We start from the raw sequence: 22,672 nt of genomic DNA on the forward strand, positions 1-22,672 counted from the left end.
GCCATTGGAGGCAAAATGACTAATGTAATTAGTGGAGTCCCCCAGGGTTCGGTGTTGGGTCCATTGTTGTTTTCTGTATTTATTAATGATATTGATGATGGTATATCAGGTTTAATATCCAAGTTTGCAGACAATACGAAGGTTGGCAGGGTTGTTAATGACAGTACACTGATGCAACAGGATCTAGAAAAGTTGAGCAGATGGGCTGAGAGGTGGCAACTGAAGTTTAACATTGACAAATGTAAAGTACTGTATATGAGAAGCAGTAATCCCACAGTAACGTATCAACTGTGTGGTACTACACTGACAGTGGTAGAGAGCGAAAAGGACCTGGGGATAATTGTGCAAGCAGATATGAAGTTTTCTGAGCAGTTTTTTTTTTATTTTTTATTGGTAGTTGTTGGCGCATCGGCTTCTGTGGCCATAATGCACCTCCCAAGGTTTTTGCAGTACTTTGATCCAAGCCCGAGGCGGGATTCGAACCCGCGACCTTTGGGTTGCTAGGCAGGTACTTGATTTCTGAGCAGTGCAGACGGTCAGCAGATGGTGTCTTGTCAATGATATATAGGAATTTTTCTAGCAGGGATAAGGAGGTGATTATCCCCTTGTATAAGGCAATGGTCAGGCCAAACGTTGAGTACTGTATACAGGTCTGGAAGATTCATTTTAAGAAGGATGCAGAGCTGTTGGAACGAGTACAGAGAAGGGCAACAAGATTAGGAATGGAACAAAGGGTTGCTCTTGCGAAGAAAGGCTTAAGTTTTACAAATTACAGTGTCAGGAGCCTAGGCACCTGCGAGGTCATCTGACTGAGGTGTATAGAGCATTGAATGGTTTGAGCATGCTCAATGCTGATGGGACTCTTCCTCTTGCTCAGAATGATTGCCTCAGAGAACATAAATTCAAATTGAGGAAAGACAGTTGTAGGATAGATGTGCGGAAGTTTGCCTTTAGCCAGCGAGTGATTGATTGCTGGAACAAACTTCCATCTGTCATTGTAGAAGTTCATAGTTTAAACAGATTCAAGGCAGAAATAGACAAACATTTGGAGTGAGTGGATGGGTGAAATGAGAAGGACATGCGTTTTTTTTTTTTTTTGTTGGCTGATGTTATGTATGCTTGCTTTCTTGCGTCATGTGCCCTTGCTAATGCTAAAGGAAGAGGCTGAATCAGATTAGCCCATTTGGTATCAATAGCTCGACTGTTGATGATCCTTCTCAGATATCTGATAATCTGAATGAGTATTTTGCATTGCATTCACACAGGAGAAGTTCTTAAGGATTGAAAATGCCAGAAGTTTATCAAACTGTAAAAGGGTGCTTAATGATTTTGTAATAACTGAGAGAAAAGTGGAGAAAAATTATTGATGAAGTTAAACATAAGAAAGGCACCTGTGGCAGATAGGATCTATGCAGTTATATTAATGGAGGTGGCAAAGGAAGTAAGCAAACCCTTAGTCATAATTATGAGAGCATCCTTGGACTCAGCGGAAGTCCTCACAAACTGGAGATGTGCAAATGTATCCAATTCAAAAAGGGTTTTTTAAAGGGGACATGAGTAATTACAGACTGGTTAGTTTAACTTATGTTCCGGGGAAAATAATGAAGTCACTGGTTAAAGATGCATTGCAGGAACATTAAGACGAGAGTGCAGTAATAATTCAGACACAGCATGGGTTTTTTAAGGAAAAGGTGTGTCTCACAAATTTGATTGGATACTATGATGTGGTTACAAAGGAACTGGACGCAAAATATAATTGTGATATCATATACTTGGATTTCAGGAAAGCATTTGACACTGTTGCACATGGAAGACTACTGTATAAATTGGAGCAGTATGGTATTAAGGGTAAGTTGCCACAATGGATAAAAGGGTTGTTGAATGGGAGAAGACAAGAGGGTGGTAATCAATGGGCACTGCTCTTCGTGGACTAATGTTATTAGTGGAGTCCCTCAGGGTTCAGTGTTGGGCCCACTTTTGTTTTATTTATCAATGATATTAATGAAAGTATATCAGGCTTAATGTCAAAGTTTGTAGATGATACAAAGGTTTGCAGGGTTGCTATTAATGACAGTTTGCTACTGCAGCAGGACATAGAAAATTTGGGCAGATGGGCTGAGAAGTGGCAACTGATGTTTAACATTAACAAATGCAAAGTACTGCATATGGGTAGAAGTAATCCCAGAGAAATGTACCAACTGTGTGGTACTACACTTAGGGTGGTAGAAAATGAAAAAGACCTTGGAGTAATTGTGCATTCCATTAAGTTCCTGTTTTCAGATGACCATTCCCTGGACCAAAGTCCATCCATGGTTAATGTCATGAAAATGGTAATTTTTGCTAGTCTAATTTAAAATATTTTATTATTCAAAATAATATAACACAACTCAACACAAATTAATTAAACTTTAAATCGGCCACTTGGCCTCCCATAAGAAAGATTAATCTTGATTAATCCATTTATCTTAATTATGGGAGTTCCCGTCCCTGCCACGAGCCTCTACTATTTTCCCGTATCCTTTTCCTTCCAGTAAATACCATAAATACAAATTTATTAAAATACGAGAAGAGACACTTATTCGTAAACATGATCCACGGACCACCTCTCTCCAGACTTCCAAGAGACATCTCTAATTCATGCCTCAAATCAGCATATATTATGCATTCAAACATAATATGCAATGATGTCTCTGGACTACCACAATGACAAAGTCCACTGTCCACCAGCCCCAACTGATTTAGCCTCAAGGTGAGTCCATGTCCAGTCAATAGAAACATCGAGTTCAATCCAAACTGTAGCCATGGTTTCTTCTTCATATCCACAATTTCTACACTCGGAAAGAACTCATAGGTCTGTCGTCCTTTATCGGACATATCCCAATTTTCCTACCATTTAATTAAAATTTCTTTCATAATCCTTTTCTTTTCCAATTTTACATCTAATTTTGAATAAGTCCTTGTATTATCAGGACAAGATGTTATACCTAAATATGTTCTATTTATATTTCTTTTTGTTAGAAACAGCAGACCCGCCAGCAAAACCATTGACTGAACAGGGACCCTGCCCGAGACCACCTGCAAGGCCTCTGAGGAGACAGTTCGACACGCTCGAGTTATTCCTAATAATGCGAATCTTTGAGCTTGGATCAAATGTTTTTGAATGATTACGATTGGTATCCTGTGCACCCAAGCCCCAGAGGCGTATGTTATGATTGGAAGGAACAAACATTCATATAATAGATTTATGGCTCTACCCTTTATCCCCCATTCAGTACGCACCAACCTCCGGGGCTTAGCATACAATGTCTGAATTTTTTCTTTTAAATACTTAACATGTTCGGTAAAATACAACCGTTCTTCTATTTTGAGTCCAAGATATTTAGTTACTCTCACGTAACGAACTGCATCACCCAGAAGCCTCACAGTAGGAGCCCGATTCATACTCAGTTTTCCTTTTAATAACATTTGGACAGTCTTTTCATTAGATATTAACAACTTATGTTTTTTGGACCAGTCTGCTAACTTACTTAAAGCCTCATCAGCCTTACTTTCAACTTGTGATATGGCATTTCCAGAGACAATCATAACCAAATCATCTGCATAGGCAATACTTTCCACATCTGATATTTCCTCATTCAAAAATTCATCGAATACCATGTTCCAAGCAAAAGGGCCTATCACCGAGCCCTGAGGACAACCTCGGAGTAATTGTGCAGTCAGATCTGAAGTTTATTGAGTAATGCAAACAGGCTGCCAGAGAGGTCATGGGGTATTGTCAATGATATACAGAAATGTTGATATCAGGTAAAAGGAAGTAATTATCCCTTTGTATATGGCAATGATCAGGCCACGCCTTGAGTATAGGTCTGGAGGCCTCATTTTAATAAGGATATAGTTGCTTGTTGTGTAGAGAGAAGGACAATAAGATTGGTGAGGGGAACGAAGGGATCCTCTTACCTAGAACGGCCTAAGTTCTGCAAACTGCAGCAGCTTGAAATTAGGAACCTCCGAGGTGATCTGATTGAGATGTGTAAGGCCTTGAATGGGTTGAGCACACTGAATTCTAGTGGAATTCTTCTGCTTGCTCAGATTACGAATGTAATGGGGCATAAATTCAAATTGAGGAAAGACAGTTGTAGAATAGATTATGGAAATTTGTCCTTAGCCAGCAGGTTGTTAATTGCTGGAACAAACTTCCATCTGTCGTTGTGGAAGTTGATAACTTAAATAAATTCAAGAAGGAACTGGACCAACTTTTAGAGAGAATGGATGTGTGAAATTGGTTTTTTTTTTCTTTTTGGCTGTTGCTACATAAGCACATACGCTTGCTTTCTTGCATCACATGCCTACATTACTATTACTACAGCAGCAGGTTTGAGAGGCAACCAGACTGAGTAATATTATCAGCAGTGATTATTCATGCACTGATGCAGATAAAGTGCTTCCTTTATGTGCATTAAGAATCTACAGATAAAAGAATCTCTAGGTGGCAGTCATCATAGTGTATTGACGTGGGACTTACTTAAAGATGTAACTACCTATAGGGGTAAAGGGAAGGGTTTTTGCTTTCATAAAGATGATTACACTGGTGTCAGACAGTTTTTAAATTCTATACAATAGAACCAACTGATGATATTACTAACAGCAAATTCTAAATGGGAAGCATTCAAGGAAACAATCATGGAAGCTTCTAGGCTTTTCATACCAACCAAGAAATACCATTCAAGGTTTAGGTATAAGTGGATGTCAGATGAACTAATGAGACTCGTTGCGGAGAAGAAAAATGCATGGGATGCATATAAATTAACAGGCAACACAAAAGCATATGGTAGATATAAGCTACGCTGTAATCAAATTACAAAGGAGGTTATGCAAATGAAGGTAAATTACGAGAAATTGCTGGCAAAGGATGCAAAGAAAAACAGCAATGATTCTTTATACTCTAGAAGCCTAAAGTGTAAACTCTAGAAGGAAGGTGAATCAGATTGGTCCACCTGACATTGATGGTGTGACTGTTGATGATCCTGCTCTGGTTGCTGACAAACTGAATGAGTACAGCAGGCCCTTGTTATAATGCAGTTTGCTTTACGCTGTTCTTATATTATAATCCGTATCTCAATGTAACACTGTCAAAACTCACTATAACGCTCTTTTACCAGCATGCAGATTGAATTTTTGAATTGAATTTTTAGCATGTTTAACAACATTTCATCTGAATTAGTCGATAGCATGAGAATGAATAGCAAATCAGCATTAAAACATTTCCCATGCAGACTTCAAAAATTTTCCCATGCTCAGTAAAGTTTTCTCCCATGCTAATTTAATTGCAGTCCAGTGACTTGTTAGGTAGCTCCAAGATCACATTTGAAAATATGATCAAGTTAAGAAATATGCAGTATTTTTCTCTAGACATATGAAGTGGTTTTTTTTTTTTTCTGTTGTTCAGTATTATTATTTACACAATTTATCTTATTTCTTGTTTGGAATTTATTGGGGTGCACATATTTTTTCACTTATCTTCTATTATAACATAATTTCTATCTGATTTTCATGTGACAACCCCCCCCCCCACCCTTGAAAAAAGAAGTTTTTCATAAAAACAGGTACAATTATTGAGCTATTATATGTTGTTTCTTTTTAATCTCAGTTAAAGATAAAGCTTACTTATTAGCATGCTACTTTTCTTCGAAATCTTTTAACATATCTAAATCACATACCAAACACATTCCACTCAATGCCTCCCCTGGTCTTTGGCAAAAGGATGTTAGAAGAATTCTGAGGTTCTAGGTTCTGATGGCTGTTTGTTTCGGCATTTATTAGGTGCATCAGAAACTATGGCCATAGTGTGCCAGTTCTGATGGCACTTCTCCACTTGTTCTCAAAACCTGTTCTTTTGTTTTTTTGTGTTGCCACTACACATTCTTATTTCACTAGTATTTTTCCATTTCTGCATGGGAATTTGCTCATATCCAACCAGTCCTTGAAAATAGGATCACAAATCCCTCCCATCCAATTATCATTGCATATACTTCTACCCTTTCCAAAGTAATGGAGAAATCCATCAACTGCCAAGCTAACTCTTACACTATTTTGAAACCCTCTTATCTGACAAATGGTTGCTAATATGGATTCTGTCAGAGTCAATCCACCGATAATATATTGGCTTATGTTACTCATCTTTGGAGAGATTCGATGGAAAAGTTTAGAGAAACTAAAGCAGTTGCTGTGACATTTCCAAGGCTTTTTGATCATGTTCGGCAGGTCTTCTAAACAAGCTCCCATGCAACCCCAGGGGCTCACATCTAGCACCCCCCAGGGACTCACATCTAATGAGTATGGGCTTGGCACACCCAGGGCCCTGAGCTGGATACCATCATTCTTCTCTTCCTTGGTGATTTCCTTCTGCTTCTGACTCACTCTCTCTCTCTCTCTCAGGGTATCTTGGAAATTTTTTTTTGGCTGGTGCAGCAAAAGCCTCAGGCTTCCTTGAACCATATGGCTAATAATAATAATGTCATGGATCACAAACTATTTTTTATAACTGGGTAGCCAGTTTTCCCTGACTGCTCATTGTGGGCAATGGTAGATGGCTCTGTCTTATAACTTCTTAACTAGTGCTCACATTTTTCAAAGGTTCAGTTTTCTTCTACTCTTTTTCCTCTTGTATATTAAGAACTTTTTTCACTGACCTGGAATTCTATTCATAGTTTTGCACACTACATTCTACCTTCCAGTTTGTAAACTTTGCACTGATGATCAAACAGCTTCGACTTCTTGAATATCCACCACCAATTCCCCAAAGAGGGAAAGAAATCTTAGTTAACTTCAACCCTTCTAAAACTCAGTCCCTTCTTATTTCTTAGAAAAAAGGGCATACAGCTCCTATGCTCAGCTTTCTAGGCAAGATTACATATCGGTCTTGGTATTAACCTGATTTCTTATTCCTCTTTGCATAAGCTTGCTCATGATAAATGCATTGCTTCTAATACATCCAAAAACAACTTTTTGTTTTTAGCTCTCAGCATTACTTTTCTTCTAAACAGCTACTGACTGTACAAATCTCAAATCTGCCCTACAATAGCATATTTTCCCTATATCTGGGATGGTGCTGCCAACTCTCTCTCTCTGAAGTTCCTATGATCTATTCAAAAGAGAGTAGCCAGGTTAATGACCTATTACTTACAGTCTCTCCACTCTGTCCCATAGGTCAGTTTCTGCTGCCTGCCTTTTTTATAGATACCTCTACAGGCACTGTTCTTTTGAATTGGCATCTGTAATCCCACTGCTGTCTCTTCCAAACCAGGTTGAACATGTGCCAGAACCAGTCAACATCCATTTGCTCTTCAACTCCAAATTGCCAAGTTTTCCTCTTTCTCATTTATTTCTTCCAATTATGTTCTCAGGAACAATCTTCCTTCACACATATTTCCCAAAAATTATAATCAACAGAAATTCAAGTCTAAATGTCAACAAGTACCTTCCGTCTCTGCAACACAAACACGCAGTACTAAAGTATATAGGTTCTGGTACTATTTGTATTTGGGGTTTTCATACGAGTAAAAAATAAATAACAAAACTGTCGATCCACATGCATTACACATAATTCAGTTTCTGGATGATCAGTGTTTGTATACTTTTAACTAATTCCCTAAAACACAAACACAGTCAGCTGCATGATGTGTATTAGTTGCCAAAGAAAATTTCACCTCTGGTAATCAAAAGAAAGGGGGGGGGGAGAGAAAAAAAATTGGGAGGATATGATTTCATTTCCATATTTAAAAAAAATAGAAAAAACAAGTAGTATTTTTTAGATACCACCCAATAAAGGGTGGTATTTTAATAATAAAGGGTGATAATTAATAAAGAAACTTGAAAAACATTTCTTGGAATTAAACTTGTGAACAGAATGAAAAATTAAAAAATGGGTTAATTATTAGATTGCTGTCTTGCAATTATTAGCTAAAAAAAGTTTTATACTGATCAGTGTTATTTCTAAAGCTATTCTATCAGAATGAAAATTAGCACCTCTTAATTACTACCAATGAAGCTAAAGAAATGAATGAATATTTCCTTTCTTTTAATCTCATTGGTTGGTTCTACATTCTTGAACCAACCAATGAAATTGACACCACTTACTGTCTGACACAGATTACTTTGCTGATAGAATCACCAATGCAATTTAGGCATATTTTGAGAACAGGATATCAAAACTTAAGTTATTCTATACATGACATTAGTTAGTGCATTTGCATCATTACTGCATAGTTGATTTTTTTAGACAAACCAAGTTTGTACATTGGCTGTTGTTGTTATTTGGTTTTTAGGAGCATTAGAAACTAAGGCCATATTGCTCCTAGTACATTGGCATCATTATTGTAATATCTCATAATGTGAAATCCTTCACATTTTGAGATATTACATTTCTCATAATGTGAAATCCTTCACATTTTGAGATATTACAATATTTCCTTATATGTCAAATAAGTAACGCTTCCCCATTAGAGAAGACTATTGTTACTTATTTCCAGTTGAGAACAGGATATCAAAACTTAAGTTATTCTATACATGACATTAGTTAGTGCATTTGCCACCACTAAAACGGAACTGCTTCGAAGTTATTTGGCTTTTCGTCAGTGAGCGGATAGTTGTTATTTGGTTTTCAGGAGCATTAACAACTAAGGCCATATTGCTCCTGGGATATGCGGTGGTCATTCCCTGACCTTTTCGCATCCTCGGTCACGAGCTCGAACCCCGGTCAAATCAAGAAGCGTGTGCTACGCACTGCTGCTCCTGCCCACCTGGCTACGGAGGCGCCGTGAGCGGATAGATACCCAGAGGTATAAGGATTGACAACCTAGTTGCGACTTATTTACACAATATGAGAGACGTCAAAAGGGATTCCAGACACTTAGTGTTATCCAACAGGCGAATGAAGTCAGCTAATATCGTAACAATTATTCTATTTGTAAAACTAACAATAGTTGCATCTTTTATACCAACAAGTTTCAATGTTGCGTACGGTAATTTTTTAATTAAATTTTATTAATAAAATGACATATATCATTATGTTTTTATTATTTATTTTTTTTTTTTACAGATTCAAAATAAACCAAATGACAGGGATTTCTCTACACGACGTCGGGAATATGCATTGAAACTATTTTAGAACAAAAACTACTTAATCTAAGCAATTTTTCAGTCAGTTAGGCTGTCCCATGCTTTTAAAGCATAAATTTAATATGAATTATTCCTCATCTTCTATTTTTTCTTCAATCTCTAATTCACTCAGCTGTTCTTGGATAATGGCGAATATTTATATCACTCACGATATCATAACCGGCATTAAAAGAAGATTCATGTCTTGAAAGAACGCGAAGCTGAAATATAAAAGCTAAGAAACCAATATCTGCATACCACTAGCCTAAGAATTTACAACTTTACTGATTATTGTCTCCAAAATTAAACACATCAATTTGTTACAAATAAATTTATTACAGCACATTCCATAAGAGAAATCAACATGAACAAACCTTAAAATATACTTCTTCATGCTCGGATTTGCATTTTATTCCAATCGTCAATATGAATGGTGCATTTAAATCATCCATATTATTAAACTGCAGTGCTGGGTGAAAGAAAAGCTGAATAGGTATTTAATAAAAATGAAAACCAAGCATCTGTAACGACTGGTAGAAAAGTAGGAGTATACTTGATTACAATGTCTTGTACCGTATCCACAAGAGGGTGCTGCTGGTTTCGGATATACTTTGGAGACTGGTTGTTTTCTCAGTTTGTGTGTCAAAAGTGGAATTGAAATAAAATATTGTGTTGGCTAAGTTTCTTGGTTTTCTTTCGTTTAAAAACTATTTTCTGAGAAAGTAAAGTATTGCAATTTTCTCTTTACATGTTTTATAAGTGACACTTTGTATTGAAGACTGTAATGCATTACACTAAAATATACATACACTTGCTGAAACTATACTTATAATTTTATTGCGTGAAGAGTGTAACATTTTTTCTAAGAAATTATAATGCCAAGCAAGAAAAAGAAGTACAATGCACGGTTTCCTCCGGTGAGTATAAGGCGATCATGTAAATGTATTTACGCCGTTTATATAAGCACTGTAATTGTAAATTTGAAATATCAAGTTTTGTGTATTTCCTCATGGCGTCAACGTATGTATGTATATGATCATGGATCGTCGCACAAGACGTCGAACATCAGCCGATAAAGCGAAAACAAACGTGTTATGTAGACGTTCTCGCAAAATCATACTTTATTCAAGATAGCTAAATAAAATCAATAAAAGGCGATTAGTAATTTTATACTGTATATTTCGTGCTCTAGAATGAATTATATTCATTTTCTGTTATTTTTTAGTACCATTGTAAAACAGGAAAAATTTCCAGTTGTAGAGTATAACACCCTTTAAAATATCTAAAATTAATATTAAGAAAGTCCTTGGGAAAAAAAAAAACATATAAAATCGAATTTTGAAGCATAAACAGATATAGATATTAAATTTAGTAATTTGCCATTTTATTTAAATAAGAAATTCAGTAATTTGCAATTTTATTTAAATAAGAAATCACACTCTACTATGAAAATAAGACTATATATCTTCGCTAATAAATATTTTACTTTCTTAATAGACTCATAAAAAAAAAAAAAAAAAAACGAAAAACACCAAGGAAATAGAAATGTACATAAAAGTAAATATGTATTGGCTCCATTGATGTATTTAATGGAAAGGTAAATGCCTTTGTTAGAATAGGACCAGGGTATGTCTGCCTTGGTTAAAAGTTAATGTTGTAGAGTATCTATCATTTTTTAATATAATATCGGTGTTTAGATACACCATAGACACTCTTAAAAAAACTACAAAGTAGTTGTTGTGGGCATCATTTGCTCTTTCTCATATTGTGCTCTGCCTTCACGACGAGTTGCCATGATGCTGCACTACCTCAAATAAGTAACGCTTCACTAATAGAGAAGACTTTTGTTACTTATTCTCAGTGAGTACCACCACCCAGACATGTTTCAAGGCTATTGGCCTATCATCAGTGGGTGGGCAGGTACCCTAGTATTGCAGACATGACGACCCAGTTGTGTGTTATCTTATACACCTTTTGGCATCTCTCATATTGTGCGATTAACTTCACAACTGGGTCGTCATGTCTGCAATACTAGGGTACCTGCCCACCCACTGATGATAGGCCAATAGCCTTGAAACATGTCTGGGTGGTGGTACTCACTGAGAATAAGTAACAATAGTCTTCTCTATTAGTGAAGCATTACTTATTTGAGGTAGTGCAGCATCATGGCAACTCGTCGTGAAGGCAGAGCACAATATGAGAAAGAGCAAATGATGCCCACAACAACTACTTTGTAGTTTTTTTAAGAGTGTCTATGGTGTATCTAAACACCGATATTATATAGATACTAAACTCTTAAAGTATTATGCCATGTGCATTTAATTATTTTAAATCATTTTTTAAGGATACAAAAGTGATATTGCTATTTACATTAGTAACATTGATATTAAGATTAGGAGATCTGAGGATTTACTTAATGAGTACAGGGCAGTGTTACGAAAAAGTCACAAGTTAGGATTAAATTTAAAGGTGTCTGCAATTCTGCCCAGACACAATAGGAGGGAGTACATGATGAGAGCCTTGTCAATTAATTTGGGCCTCCAGAGACTGTAAGGTTCATGGAGAGAATTTTTCTCAGCATGGTCTGTGCTAATTCAGGAGAGACATTTTTACAGAGATGAAGTGCAATAATATTTGCTGATGCTATTGAGGCAGTGTTAGGTGGGCCAGAAAACTGCTAGCTTGATATACAGACTAATAAATTAACAGCAGCTTCAGGCAGATGTTTAAGTGATTCTTGCCCTGCTTCTATTGGGATATGCAACAGCATGGAAAGCAAGGTGTCAAGGATCACAAGATCTGCTGGAAGGCCTCATTGAACAAACAAATACATGGACTGTGTTAGAATTACTAAGAATAAAAACAGGTGCACATATACTTTCTATACACTAATGCTAGGAGTATAGTAAACAAATTTGATGAATTTTGAAGTATCTCAGACATGGTACAGATACAGAATTTGAATATGGTGAGTACAATGTATAGAGACAGGATGGGGGGGGGTGATATGTTTTTAGTTAAGAAGCACATAGAATCTAAGGCAGTGTACCCAGTGAACGTGGGTGGCCAGTGAGTCATTTTATTATGACATAAGCACTGGAAAAAAAAAAAAAAGAAAGAGTGTGTGTTATAAGTCATATTATTATGATGCACATAGTGCAGAACTATATAGACAAATAGAGTGAGCCAGTAAATCAGAATGTCTTATAATGGGTTGTTGTTTTGGTTTTTAGGAACGTTAGCAACTAAGGCCATATTGCTCCAGGGATATGCGGTGGTCATTCTCAGACCTTTCCGCATCCTGTGTATTTGGTGGGCACGGGCTCGAACACCAGTCTAATCAAGAAGCATGTGCTACGCACTGCTGCACCTGGCTACGGAGGCGCCTTCTTATAATGGGACATTTTAACTTTTGAGATATTAATGAACTTGTAGGTTGGTCACTCATGCAGTATAGCAAGATTTTTGTGGATTTATTGGATGACTATTTTCTACATTGGCATTAGTGAAGAAACAAGAGAATGCAATAATCTTTATCAGCTGTGACATTTGACGCATTAAAAATCAGCAGATAAAAGAAACAGTAAGTTGCAGTGATTACAGTATATTGATGTGGGATTTACTTAAAGATGTAATTAGCTATAGTGTAAGGAAGTCTTAGGCTTTTGCTGCACCAGCCAAAAAAAAAGATGATAAAATATAAATTATGTGCTGCTGCTTCCTCACATAGGTAGCTATCCACTTGGCTTTTGAATTTCTTCAGACTCTCTAAACCTCTTCACTTGTAATTTGAATTTATGGCTCCTAATTCTGGAATTCTTTATAAAAGTGAAAATTGCACCTTCATTCATTTTACTAACCCCTTAGAACCTTATAAACCTCAATCAGGTCACCTTTAAGATGACAGGTTGCCAAACTCTGTAATCCACATAATCAAATAGTTACCCTTGTACAGTTACCATTTTGCCACTCTCACCATAAGTGTTTCCCTTCTTTGGACCCTTTCAAGAAGCCCAATATCTTTTTTCAGATGAGGACTCCATACTTAGACACAGCATTAGCATTAGTAGAGGCATATGATGCATGAAAGCAAGCTTATGCAGCATCAGCCAAAAAAAAAAAAAAAAAAAAAACCCACTCCCATTGCACCCCTCCGTTCGTTCAAAATACCTATCCAGCAAAGCCTTAAATTTATTTAGGCTATCAACTTCCACAACAAGGGATGGAAGTCTGTTCCACCAACCAAATACCCATTTAAAGGCAAATTTCCATACATCTATCCTACATCTGTCTTTCCTCAATTTGAATTTATTCCCTTTCAGGTGACTGTTCTGAGCAAGAGGAAGAATCCCATTGGCATTGAGCATTCTCAAACCATTCAAGGCTTTATACACCTCTATCAGATCACCTCGCCGGTGTCTAGTCTCCAGACACTGTAATTTGCAAAACTTAAGCCTTTCTTCGTAAGAGCAACCCATTGTTCCATTCACTAATCTTGTTGCCCTTCTCTGTACTTGTTCCAGCAGCTCTACATCCTTCTTGAAATGAGGCCTCCAGACCTGTATACAGTACTCAAGGTGTGGCCTGACCATTGCCTTATACAAGGAAATAATCACCTCCTTATCCCTGCTAGAAAAATTCCTGTATATCACTGACAAGACACCATGAACTACTCTTGCAGCCCGTCTGCACTGCTCAGAAAACTTCATATCTGCCTGCACAATTACCCCCAGGTCCTTTTCATTCTCTACCACTGTCAGTGTAGTACCACAGAGTTGATACGTTGCTCTGGGGTTACTGTTTCCCATATGTAGTACTTTACATTTGTCAATGTTAAACTTCATTTTCCACCTCTCAACCCATCTGCTCAACCTTTCCAGATCCTGTTGCAGCAGCATAGCGTCAGTAGTGTCCTTAACAACCCTGCCGACTTTTGTATCGTCTGCAAACTTGGACATCAAGCTTGATATACCATCATCAATATCATTTATAAATACAGAAAACAACAATGGACCCAACACTGAACCCTGAGGGACTCCACTAATAACATTAGTCCATGATGAGCAGTGTCCATTGATTACCACTCTCTGTCTTCTCCCCTTCAACCATCCCTTTATCCATAGCAGCAGTTTGCCTGCAATGCCACACTGCTCCAATTTGTGCAGCAATCTTCCATGTGCAACAGTATCAAAAGCCTTTCTAAAGTCCAAATATATAATATCAGAGTTATTCCCTGCATCCAGTTCTTCTGTGACTGCATCATAGTATCCAATCCAATTGGTCAGGCAAGACTTTCCCTTAACAAAACCATGCTGTGTCTGAGCTATAACTGAAGTCTTGTCTAGATGATCCTTCAGTGCTTCTTTAACCAGTGCTTCCATTAATTTTCCTGGAACAGAAGTTAAACTCACAGGTCTATAATTACTTGTGTCAGCCTTTGATCCTCCTTTGTGAATTGGGGTCACATTTCCACATCTCCAATCTATGGGTACCTCCCCTGAGTCCCAAGAAGCTCTCATAATTGTGGCTAAGAGTTTCCTTACTTCCTTTGCTGACTCCTTTAATATAACTGGATAGATCCCATCCACCCCAGGTGCCTTTTTTATGTTTATTCTCAACAATATCTCCTCCACTTTACTCTCAGTTATTACAAAATCATCTAGCTCACTGCCAGAGTTTACTTCACCTCTGGCATTCCCCTTCCTGAATATCTCCTCATGTGTGAATGTAGATATAAAATACTCGTTTAGTTTGTTAGCCACCTGAGCAGGATCCTCAACTGTTGAACCATCAATATCCAGTGCACCAATCTGATTCGTCCCTTTCCTTCTAGAGTTTACATAGGCCCTAGGCAAAGAACTCTTTTCTGGTTTTTTTTGCATCCTTTGCCAAAGATTTCTCGTAATCTGCCTTTGCCTGTCTAACCTCCTTTGTGACTTGGTTACAGACCTGCTTATATCTATCGTAGGCTTCTGTATCACCTGTCAATTTATATGTATCCCATGCATTTTTTTTTCTCTGCCACATGTCTAATTAGTTCATCTGACATCCATTTAGGCCTAAACCTTGAATAGTATTTTTTAGTTGGCATGTAAATCCTAGTAGCTTCCAAGATAAGTTCTTTGAATACTTCCCATTTTGAATTTGCTGTTGGTAACATCATCATTTGGTCCCACTGTATAGAATTTAAATACTGTCTCAGACCATCGTAGTCGCCTTTACGAAAGCAAAAACCCTTCCCTTTACCTGTGATGGTAGTTACCTCTTTGAGTAAATCCCACTTCAGCACACTGTGATCACTGCCACCTAGTGGTTCCTTTATCTGCAGATTCTTAATTCATGAAGAATCGCTACTGATAATCAGATCAAGAATATTACTCCCTCTAGTTGCCTCCCGAACATGCTGATGTAGAAAACAATCATCCAATAAATCTACAAAAGCCTTGCTAGTGTGTGAGTGACCAGCCCCCAAATTCCAGTCAATATCTGAGAAATTAAAATCCCCCATTATAAGACTCTCTGATTTACTGGCCCACTCTATTTCCCTGTACAGTTTCTTATTATACTCATCAGAGTCATTAGGCCTATAGCACACTCCTACTCTTAATTTTGATCTCCCAATGCTTATGTCACACCAAACTGACTCAACACTGCACTGTCCAGCAATGTCGAGTGGCTTCACTTCCTTGGATTTTATGAGTTTCTTAACTAATAACATAACCCCTCCTCCCTTTCTATCCTTTCTGTACACATTGTACTCCCTAAATTACAGCTCTGCATTCCTTATATCTGTGTGACATCACGTCTCTGATATCCCAACAATATTGGGATATCAGGCAAAAATGCTGCTTGGCAAAAATCGATAACGACTCTCCCAATCTTTACATCATCTACAAATTTTGATATCATACTTTTTATCTCCTTGTCAAAGTTGTTTATGAAAAGTAGAAACAACAGTAGTACAATTATTGATCCTTGGGTGGACCGCACTCCTGACATTACACCACTCTGAATAATATCTATTAATCAATATTCCTCTGCCTTCTTCCCTGCAGTCACCCTTCAATCCATCTTAAAATCTTTCCAGTAATCCCAACATGTTCCAGCTTATACAGTAACCTCTTATGAGGGACTTGAGTGAAATGCCTTACTAAAATCCAAATATTTTGTCAAAATTGTTCCCTACATCCAACTAATGAATAACTGTCAAAATAGTGTACCAGTTTAGTTACACATGATTTTCCCATAACAAAATCATATTGTGCTTGAGAATGCCATTTCTATCTAAATGTTCCTTGATTGCCTCTTGATCATTGCCTCTGAGATTTTCCCTACCACTGAAGTCAGACTAACCAGTCTGTAATTACCAACTGCACTCTTAGAACTGCCTTTCTGTATTGGCAATACTTTGGTACCTCTCCAATTGAAAGAAATCTCACCCGAATCCAAAGATACCCTCATAATTAACTTCAATAATTCAATACACTCTCTGGCTGCCTCCCTCAAAATTACTGGGTATATGTCATCAACTCCAGAAGCCTTACTTGCCTTTAGGCTCAAAACATTTCCTGATAAACAGTCATCTGTAATTTCATACGGCTCAATCTCACTAGCACAGCATTTCTTCAGCATAAAGGGTCTTTTGTCAGTAAACACCAATGTGAAGTGCCAATTTAATTCATCAGTTATCTAAAACACTCACATCCAGTGCATAAGGGTCTGATCTGATTCATTTTCTTCTTCTTTCTATTCACATACATAAGAAACTCCTTTTCCCCATTCTTTGCAAACTTAGCCAGTGCTTTCTTATATTCAATAGATAAGGTTAGGGAGGCCTTGGCCTCCCTAACCTTATCTGTGGTACTGTTACAGATCAATTCAAAGCTGTTGTAAGCTTCAGTACTTTTAATCGCTCTGTAAACTTACCATGCTGCCTTTTTTTGCTCTGTTAGACTGGCCAGCTCCGTATTCATCCATCCTGGTATCCTCCTCATGCTATATTTTCTTAGTGGTATACTGTATATGCATTTATGGCTTTCATGATTATTGCTTTGAAGGAATTCCATAATTCTAATTTATTTGCCCTCCATCTGCAGGGGCGCCTCCGTAGCCAGGTGGGAAGGAGCAGCCGTGCGTAGCACACGCTTCTTGATTAGACTCGGGGTTCGAGCCCAACACCACCAAATACGGAGGATGCGGAAAGGTCAGGGAATGACCGCATATCCCAGAGCAATATGGCCTTAGTTGCTAATGCTCCAAATAAACAACAATCCTAACAATCCATCTGCAGTCAGCCCAATTAATGGATGCCACATAGCACCTTAAACTAGCATTGTTCCCTTTTCCGAAAACCCTCTGTCTTTACCTTAACTACTGCAATATCTTTCTTCGTCTTCCAACTAATGACTGCGTGATCATAACTTGCCAGTGGTTCCTATATTTTAAGCACTGCAATATCATCTGATTCTTGAGTAATGATGAAGTCAAGAATATTCTTACCCCTAGTGTTTTCTCTAAAATGCTGGTAAAAAAAAATAATAATCTAATTATATCACACTTTTCACAGTCTTCTGGTTTGTAGATTACTCACTCTCATTATACCTTTGCTTCCAACTAACTCACACCACACAGATTCTATGCTGGCAGAAGTAACTTCTGACTCAGCAAAAGATTGTTTTTTATTTCTCTTTTAGCACTCAGGCTACTTTTAATAAGAAGCATGACCCCACCACCTCTTCTGTCTTCCCATCTTTCTTAAATACATTATATATATACCAAAATGAAACTAGTCATCCCTAGTTTCCAGATGGCACCACATTTCTGTTATCCCTTAATTGTCAGCATTAGTTGTTCTAACCAGGAGTTTGAATTCACCCATTTTGTTGAAAACATTCCTGACATTATTGTAGACACAGTTACGACTAAGTATTCTTCTGCAGTTTACTATTCTCGCACACTCCTTGAAGTTTAGTTTGTTTTTCTAGCTTTATCTTTCCAATCATTTGAAACATTGCCACTCTCAGAAAATCTTGCCAACATGACTGTTGTAGGCAACAAACAACAATTCTTAAGATGTGTGTAAGCATTACTTTGACCCGTATCATCAGCTAAATGTGTCTCTATATTCCCCCCCCCAACTAGTAGTTCCCCCTATACCTTCATGGTATCCTCAATGATACTGGCAAAAACTCTTGCACCACCTTTGTTCAAATGAATACCATCTCTACAAAATAAATTCCTTTTACCTATAATTGCTGGCTTCATTGATAATAATATGCCCCCAGAACCTTTCAGACTCCCTCAAGTCTAGAGTAAATCCATAAGACTGTCAGCATATAATCCCTCCTGTTGTGTCTGGGCAGAATTGCAGACACATACACATTCTTACCTAACTCGTGGCATTTTTTTCAGCATGGTCCTATATTTATCCAACAAATTCTCTGGTTTGTTAATATCGTTAGTGCCCACATGAATAATGATGCTCTCATTACCCCACTTAAAATCTGACAATCTGTTGGTAACATCAATTGATGCTCTCCGCAAACATACCTCGGTTCTGGCCCACCTATCTTTGTTATAAAAAATGATATCCATTTACCTGACAATAGAATCTCCAACCAGAGAAGACTGCACTTGACTGCTTGTTCTGGGACCCGAATTGGAGGTGTATCACTTGGTGGGCTATGAGATACTTGAGCCCCCAAAGAGCTCTCAATTACAACAGAAAAAACAGGTGCTTGTCCTGTTTCTTCAATGCTCAAATTCTAGTAATGCACCAAGATTTAATTTGAGATTGGTACACTGCTTACATCAGGTACAAAGAAAAGAATCGTCATGAGCTTGGTTTGCATATGTGTCACAAGCTGTACAAGCAACAAACTTATGGCTCATGCCAGAAATGTCCATAGGCATTTCGTCTATGGCCTTAGAATTTGTATTGAAAGTGGATCTTATAACAACCATTATTTAGGTAAAATTTTAACTTATTAGAAAATTACAGAATCAAATAATAAAGTATTACAGAAATTAAACTGTTGCCAAAACTTTATCCATTAGTGAAGTTAAATTTAAGCTCCAAAGTTACTGAAAAGAATGTAACTTGGCAGAAATACTTTAGAAAAGTAGCCGACTGGGCTAGCCGGGTGGGTAAAGTGCCTGCCTGGCAACCCAAAGGTTGCGGGTTCAATTCCCGCCTTGGGCTTGGATCAAAGTACTGCAAAAACCTTGGTAGGTGCATTATGGCCACAGAAGCCTATGCTCCAACAACTACCAAAAAAAAAAAAAAAAAAAAAAACTTTAGAAAAGTAAAGAATTAAATTTACAAAATATTACAGAAATTAATTACACAAAATTACTGAAATCAAATATACAGTATTACAAAATATTAATTTTAAACAAAAAGTTTGTCTATCAGATCCCTGATGTTAATCCCCCTTCAGGAGCCAAATTGCACATCTGCTCTCTTTGCCTACTTCAACTTGTTAAGTATTACTGTAAAGGGAAAAGGAAAGGGATTGGATTTTTATTTTCTAAGGGTTACTGCAATGGTCCCAAACAGTTTTTAAACTATTTAGAGTGATCAATTGATGATATTATTAGCAGCAAATTCTAAATGGGAAGCATTCAGGGAAGTAAATAATAATAATAAGTAATCATAGAATCTACTAGAGTTTTTCTATCAACTAAGATAGATACTGTTTGAGGATTTGACCTGACATCCGTTTTGATGTCTGATGAGCCTAGTGACACAGAAGAAAAATACATGGAATGTATATAAATTATCAGATGATACAGAAGCCTGCAGTAGATATAAGCTAGTCTTCGAGCAAGTCTCAAAAGAGGTTAGGCAAGTTAAGACAGATTATGAGAAATCTCTAGCAAAGAATTTAAAACAAAATAGCAAAGACTACTTATGTAAATAATAGAAGGAAGGGGATGAATCACATTGATCCACTATATATATGGTTTATATTGTTAATGATCCTGCTCAGGTTGCGAACAAACTGAAAAGGTATTTTGCATCTGCATTCACACATGAGGAATTTTTTTAGGGATGGGAATGCCAGAATTGTATAAAATTCTAGTAGGGAGCTAAATGAATTTGTGATAACTGAGAGGAAAGTGAAGAAAAATTGTTGAAGCTAAACATAAATAAGGCACCTGGACTGGATGGGATCTGTCGAATTATATTAAGGGAGGCAGCAAAAGATATGATCAAACTTTTAGTAGTAATTATGAAAGCATCATTGGATTCAGGGGAAGTCCCTACAGACTGCAGAAGTGCAAATGTATCCCCAATTCAGAAAGGAGTAATCAAAGGGTGATGCCAATAATTACAAACCTGTAAGCCTTCTGCTTCTGGGAAAATAATAGAGTCACTGGTTAACCCGGTACTAGTGGTAGGGCATCTAACAGATGCCCCTCAAACACTACGCTCCTGTATTAGCCATTAATCAATGATTGAAATCTGAAATTTTTTTCTATTTTCCTAAATAAAATCAAACTCTTACTGCAATAGTTTCAGAAGTGATCTTATGGTTTTCGTATAGACATTAGATGTGAGAACCTGTCAGGTGCCCTGCCACCATTTTTGCAAATATTTGGATTTTGCATGAAGAATGGCACAGTATCAGAAGAGTGTTGATGCTACATTTGTTTAAAGTTACAGATTACTTGTTTTTCCTCTCCCACTAGGTCAATAAACGTCTTCCTTCTTAACCCTAGTTGTTTTTGAAAGATTTGTTTTGAAACATAAAGATGATGATGTGGAATCTGATATTCTCTCAAAATGGTTGCTACTCTTTTCCTGGAAAGCAACATACATTTTTAAAATTTTGCATGCCGTGAAAGATGGCAAATTGGCAATAAATTTTGAAATGGCCCTAAATATGGAACTAATAGTATCAAATATTCCAAATAATTTTTAATAATTATATATAACTACATTATATTTTAATAATTATATTATTTTAATAATAATTTTTTAATAATTATATTATTTATATACATAATATGCAGAAATAATATGCACAGTTTGAAATTTAATGTACTTCACAGTCTTTTAAATTTCAAAATGGTAGAGACTGATGGTTTTATTTTATGCCTAATATGTTTTTAGCAAAATTAATATACAGTCTGACCTCTATCTAATGAAATTGATTGTTCCCTTGGAAAAATTCATTAAACAGAAATTTTGTTATAAAGAAATATGACCTTTTCAACAATGAAAAATACTATAAATTTAGAAATATAGTAAAAGATAGGAAATAAGTGGGAATGAATAAATTTTCTAACATTTTAAAACAATTAATTTATTAATACATGCATATTAAGAAATGACTACTTACATGATGCACACAATGTATTAGTACACTTTTAAGAATTATGTCATAAAATATTTGGTTATTTTCTTATTGTACACTGGATTCTACTGTACACCATTCACAAAAATGTTTGCATTTGTTTATACACTCAAATATATTTTATGCTACATTTTCTTCACTCTGAAGGCCTCACCGCAATGTTTCAAATGCTGCCAACATTTCTTGTTTAGAAGGTTTAATATTGCCTTCATTTTCATCCAACTCATCGTTGATATTGTCACTAGTTCTTTAAATAGGTCGGCGCCTCTGTAGCCAGGTGGGAAGGAGCAGCAGTGCGTAGCACACGCTTCTTGATTAGACCGGGGTTCGAGCCCGTCACCACCAAATACAGAGGATGCGGAAAGGTCAGGGAATGACCACTGCATATCCCGGAGCAATATGGCCTTAGTTGCTAATGCTCCTAAAAAAACCAAATAACAAAAAAAATAACAGTTCTTTAAATATGCTCCAAAATGTTGGGGTCACTTGAATATTCAGCTACTACGACACCATTATCAACTAAAAATTCGTCAAGAACGATTTCTCCACTGGTTGAACCTTGTTTGGAACTCTTCCCAAGATTACACAATGTCGTGTAGTAGTTCATCCCTCTCATCACTTTTAATTGGTGTTTTGGCAAACTACTTTTGAAAAACAATTGTTGTTTCCATCACATCTTGACTCCACACTTTCCCCAATTCTGATATGCACAACTGCAAATCTATAACAGAATTGGTTAGTTGGTTTCTATTCTCAGTATAATTTTTTTCAGTGTGTGCCTTCGGTAGTAGATTTTCAAATCCTTGGCTGCAGTTTAGATGAGGTATTTGGAGGGAAGAAAACAAGCTTCACACTTGTAAGTTTCAAAATTATCGAGTGAAAGTGGGCAGGGCAGTTGTCGACAATCAATGCGATTTTTCTGTTTTCCTTCATCATCTTTCTATCGAAATTTAAATTAATTTAATTTAAAATCCACATTTCTAAAAAATTTTCATTTGTCATCCAAGATTTTTTGTTATAGTTGTAGTTCAACTCTAACGGCTTTACTCCTTTGAAACATCAGGGTTGTTTACTTTTGCCTATTAACAAAATCTTCAGTTTTCATTACCAGCATAATTTGCACCAACCAAGAGTGTGATTCTCTCCTTACTATT

General features: G+C 36.8%; 1 protein-coding gene across 1 annotated transcript in view; it reads left to right on the top strand.

Moving 5' to 3' along the window:
• Window positions 1-9,809: 9,809 nt before the first annotated feature.
• Window positions 9,810-22,672, top strand: part of NC2alpha (negative cofactor 2 alpha) — a 172,359-nt gene continuing 159,496 nt past the window's right edge. The window contains exon 1 of the mRNA XM_090370856.1: window positions 9,810-10,073. Coding sequence (XP_090226982.1) covers window positions 10,032-10,073 — 42 coding nt within the window. The 5' untranslated portion in view covers window positions 9,810-10,031. The remainder of the gene's footprint in view (window positions 10,074-22,672) is intronic.

Source organism: Mastigoproctus giganteus, chromosome 3 (genome assembly GCF_048544385.1).
Source record: "Mastigoproctus giganteus isolate SK-2022 chromosome 3, ASM4854438v1, whole genome shotgun sequence".
NCBI lineage: Eukaryota > Metazoa > Arthropoda > Arachnida > Uropygi > Thelyphonidae > Mastigoproctus > Mastigoproctus giganteus.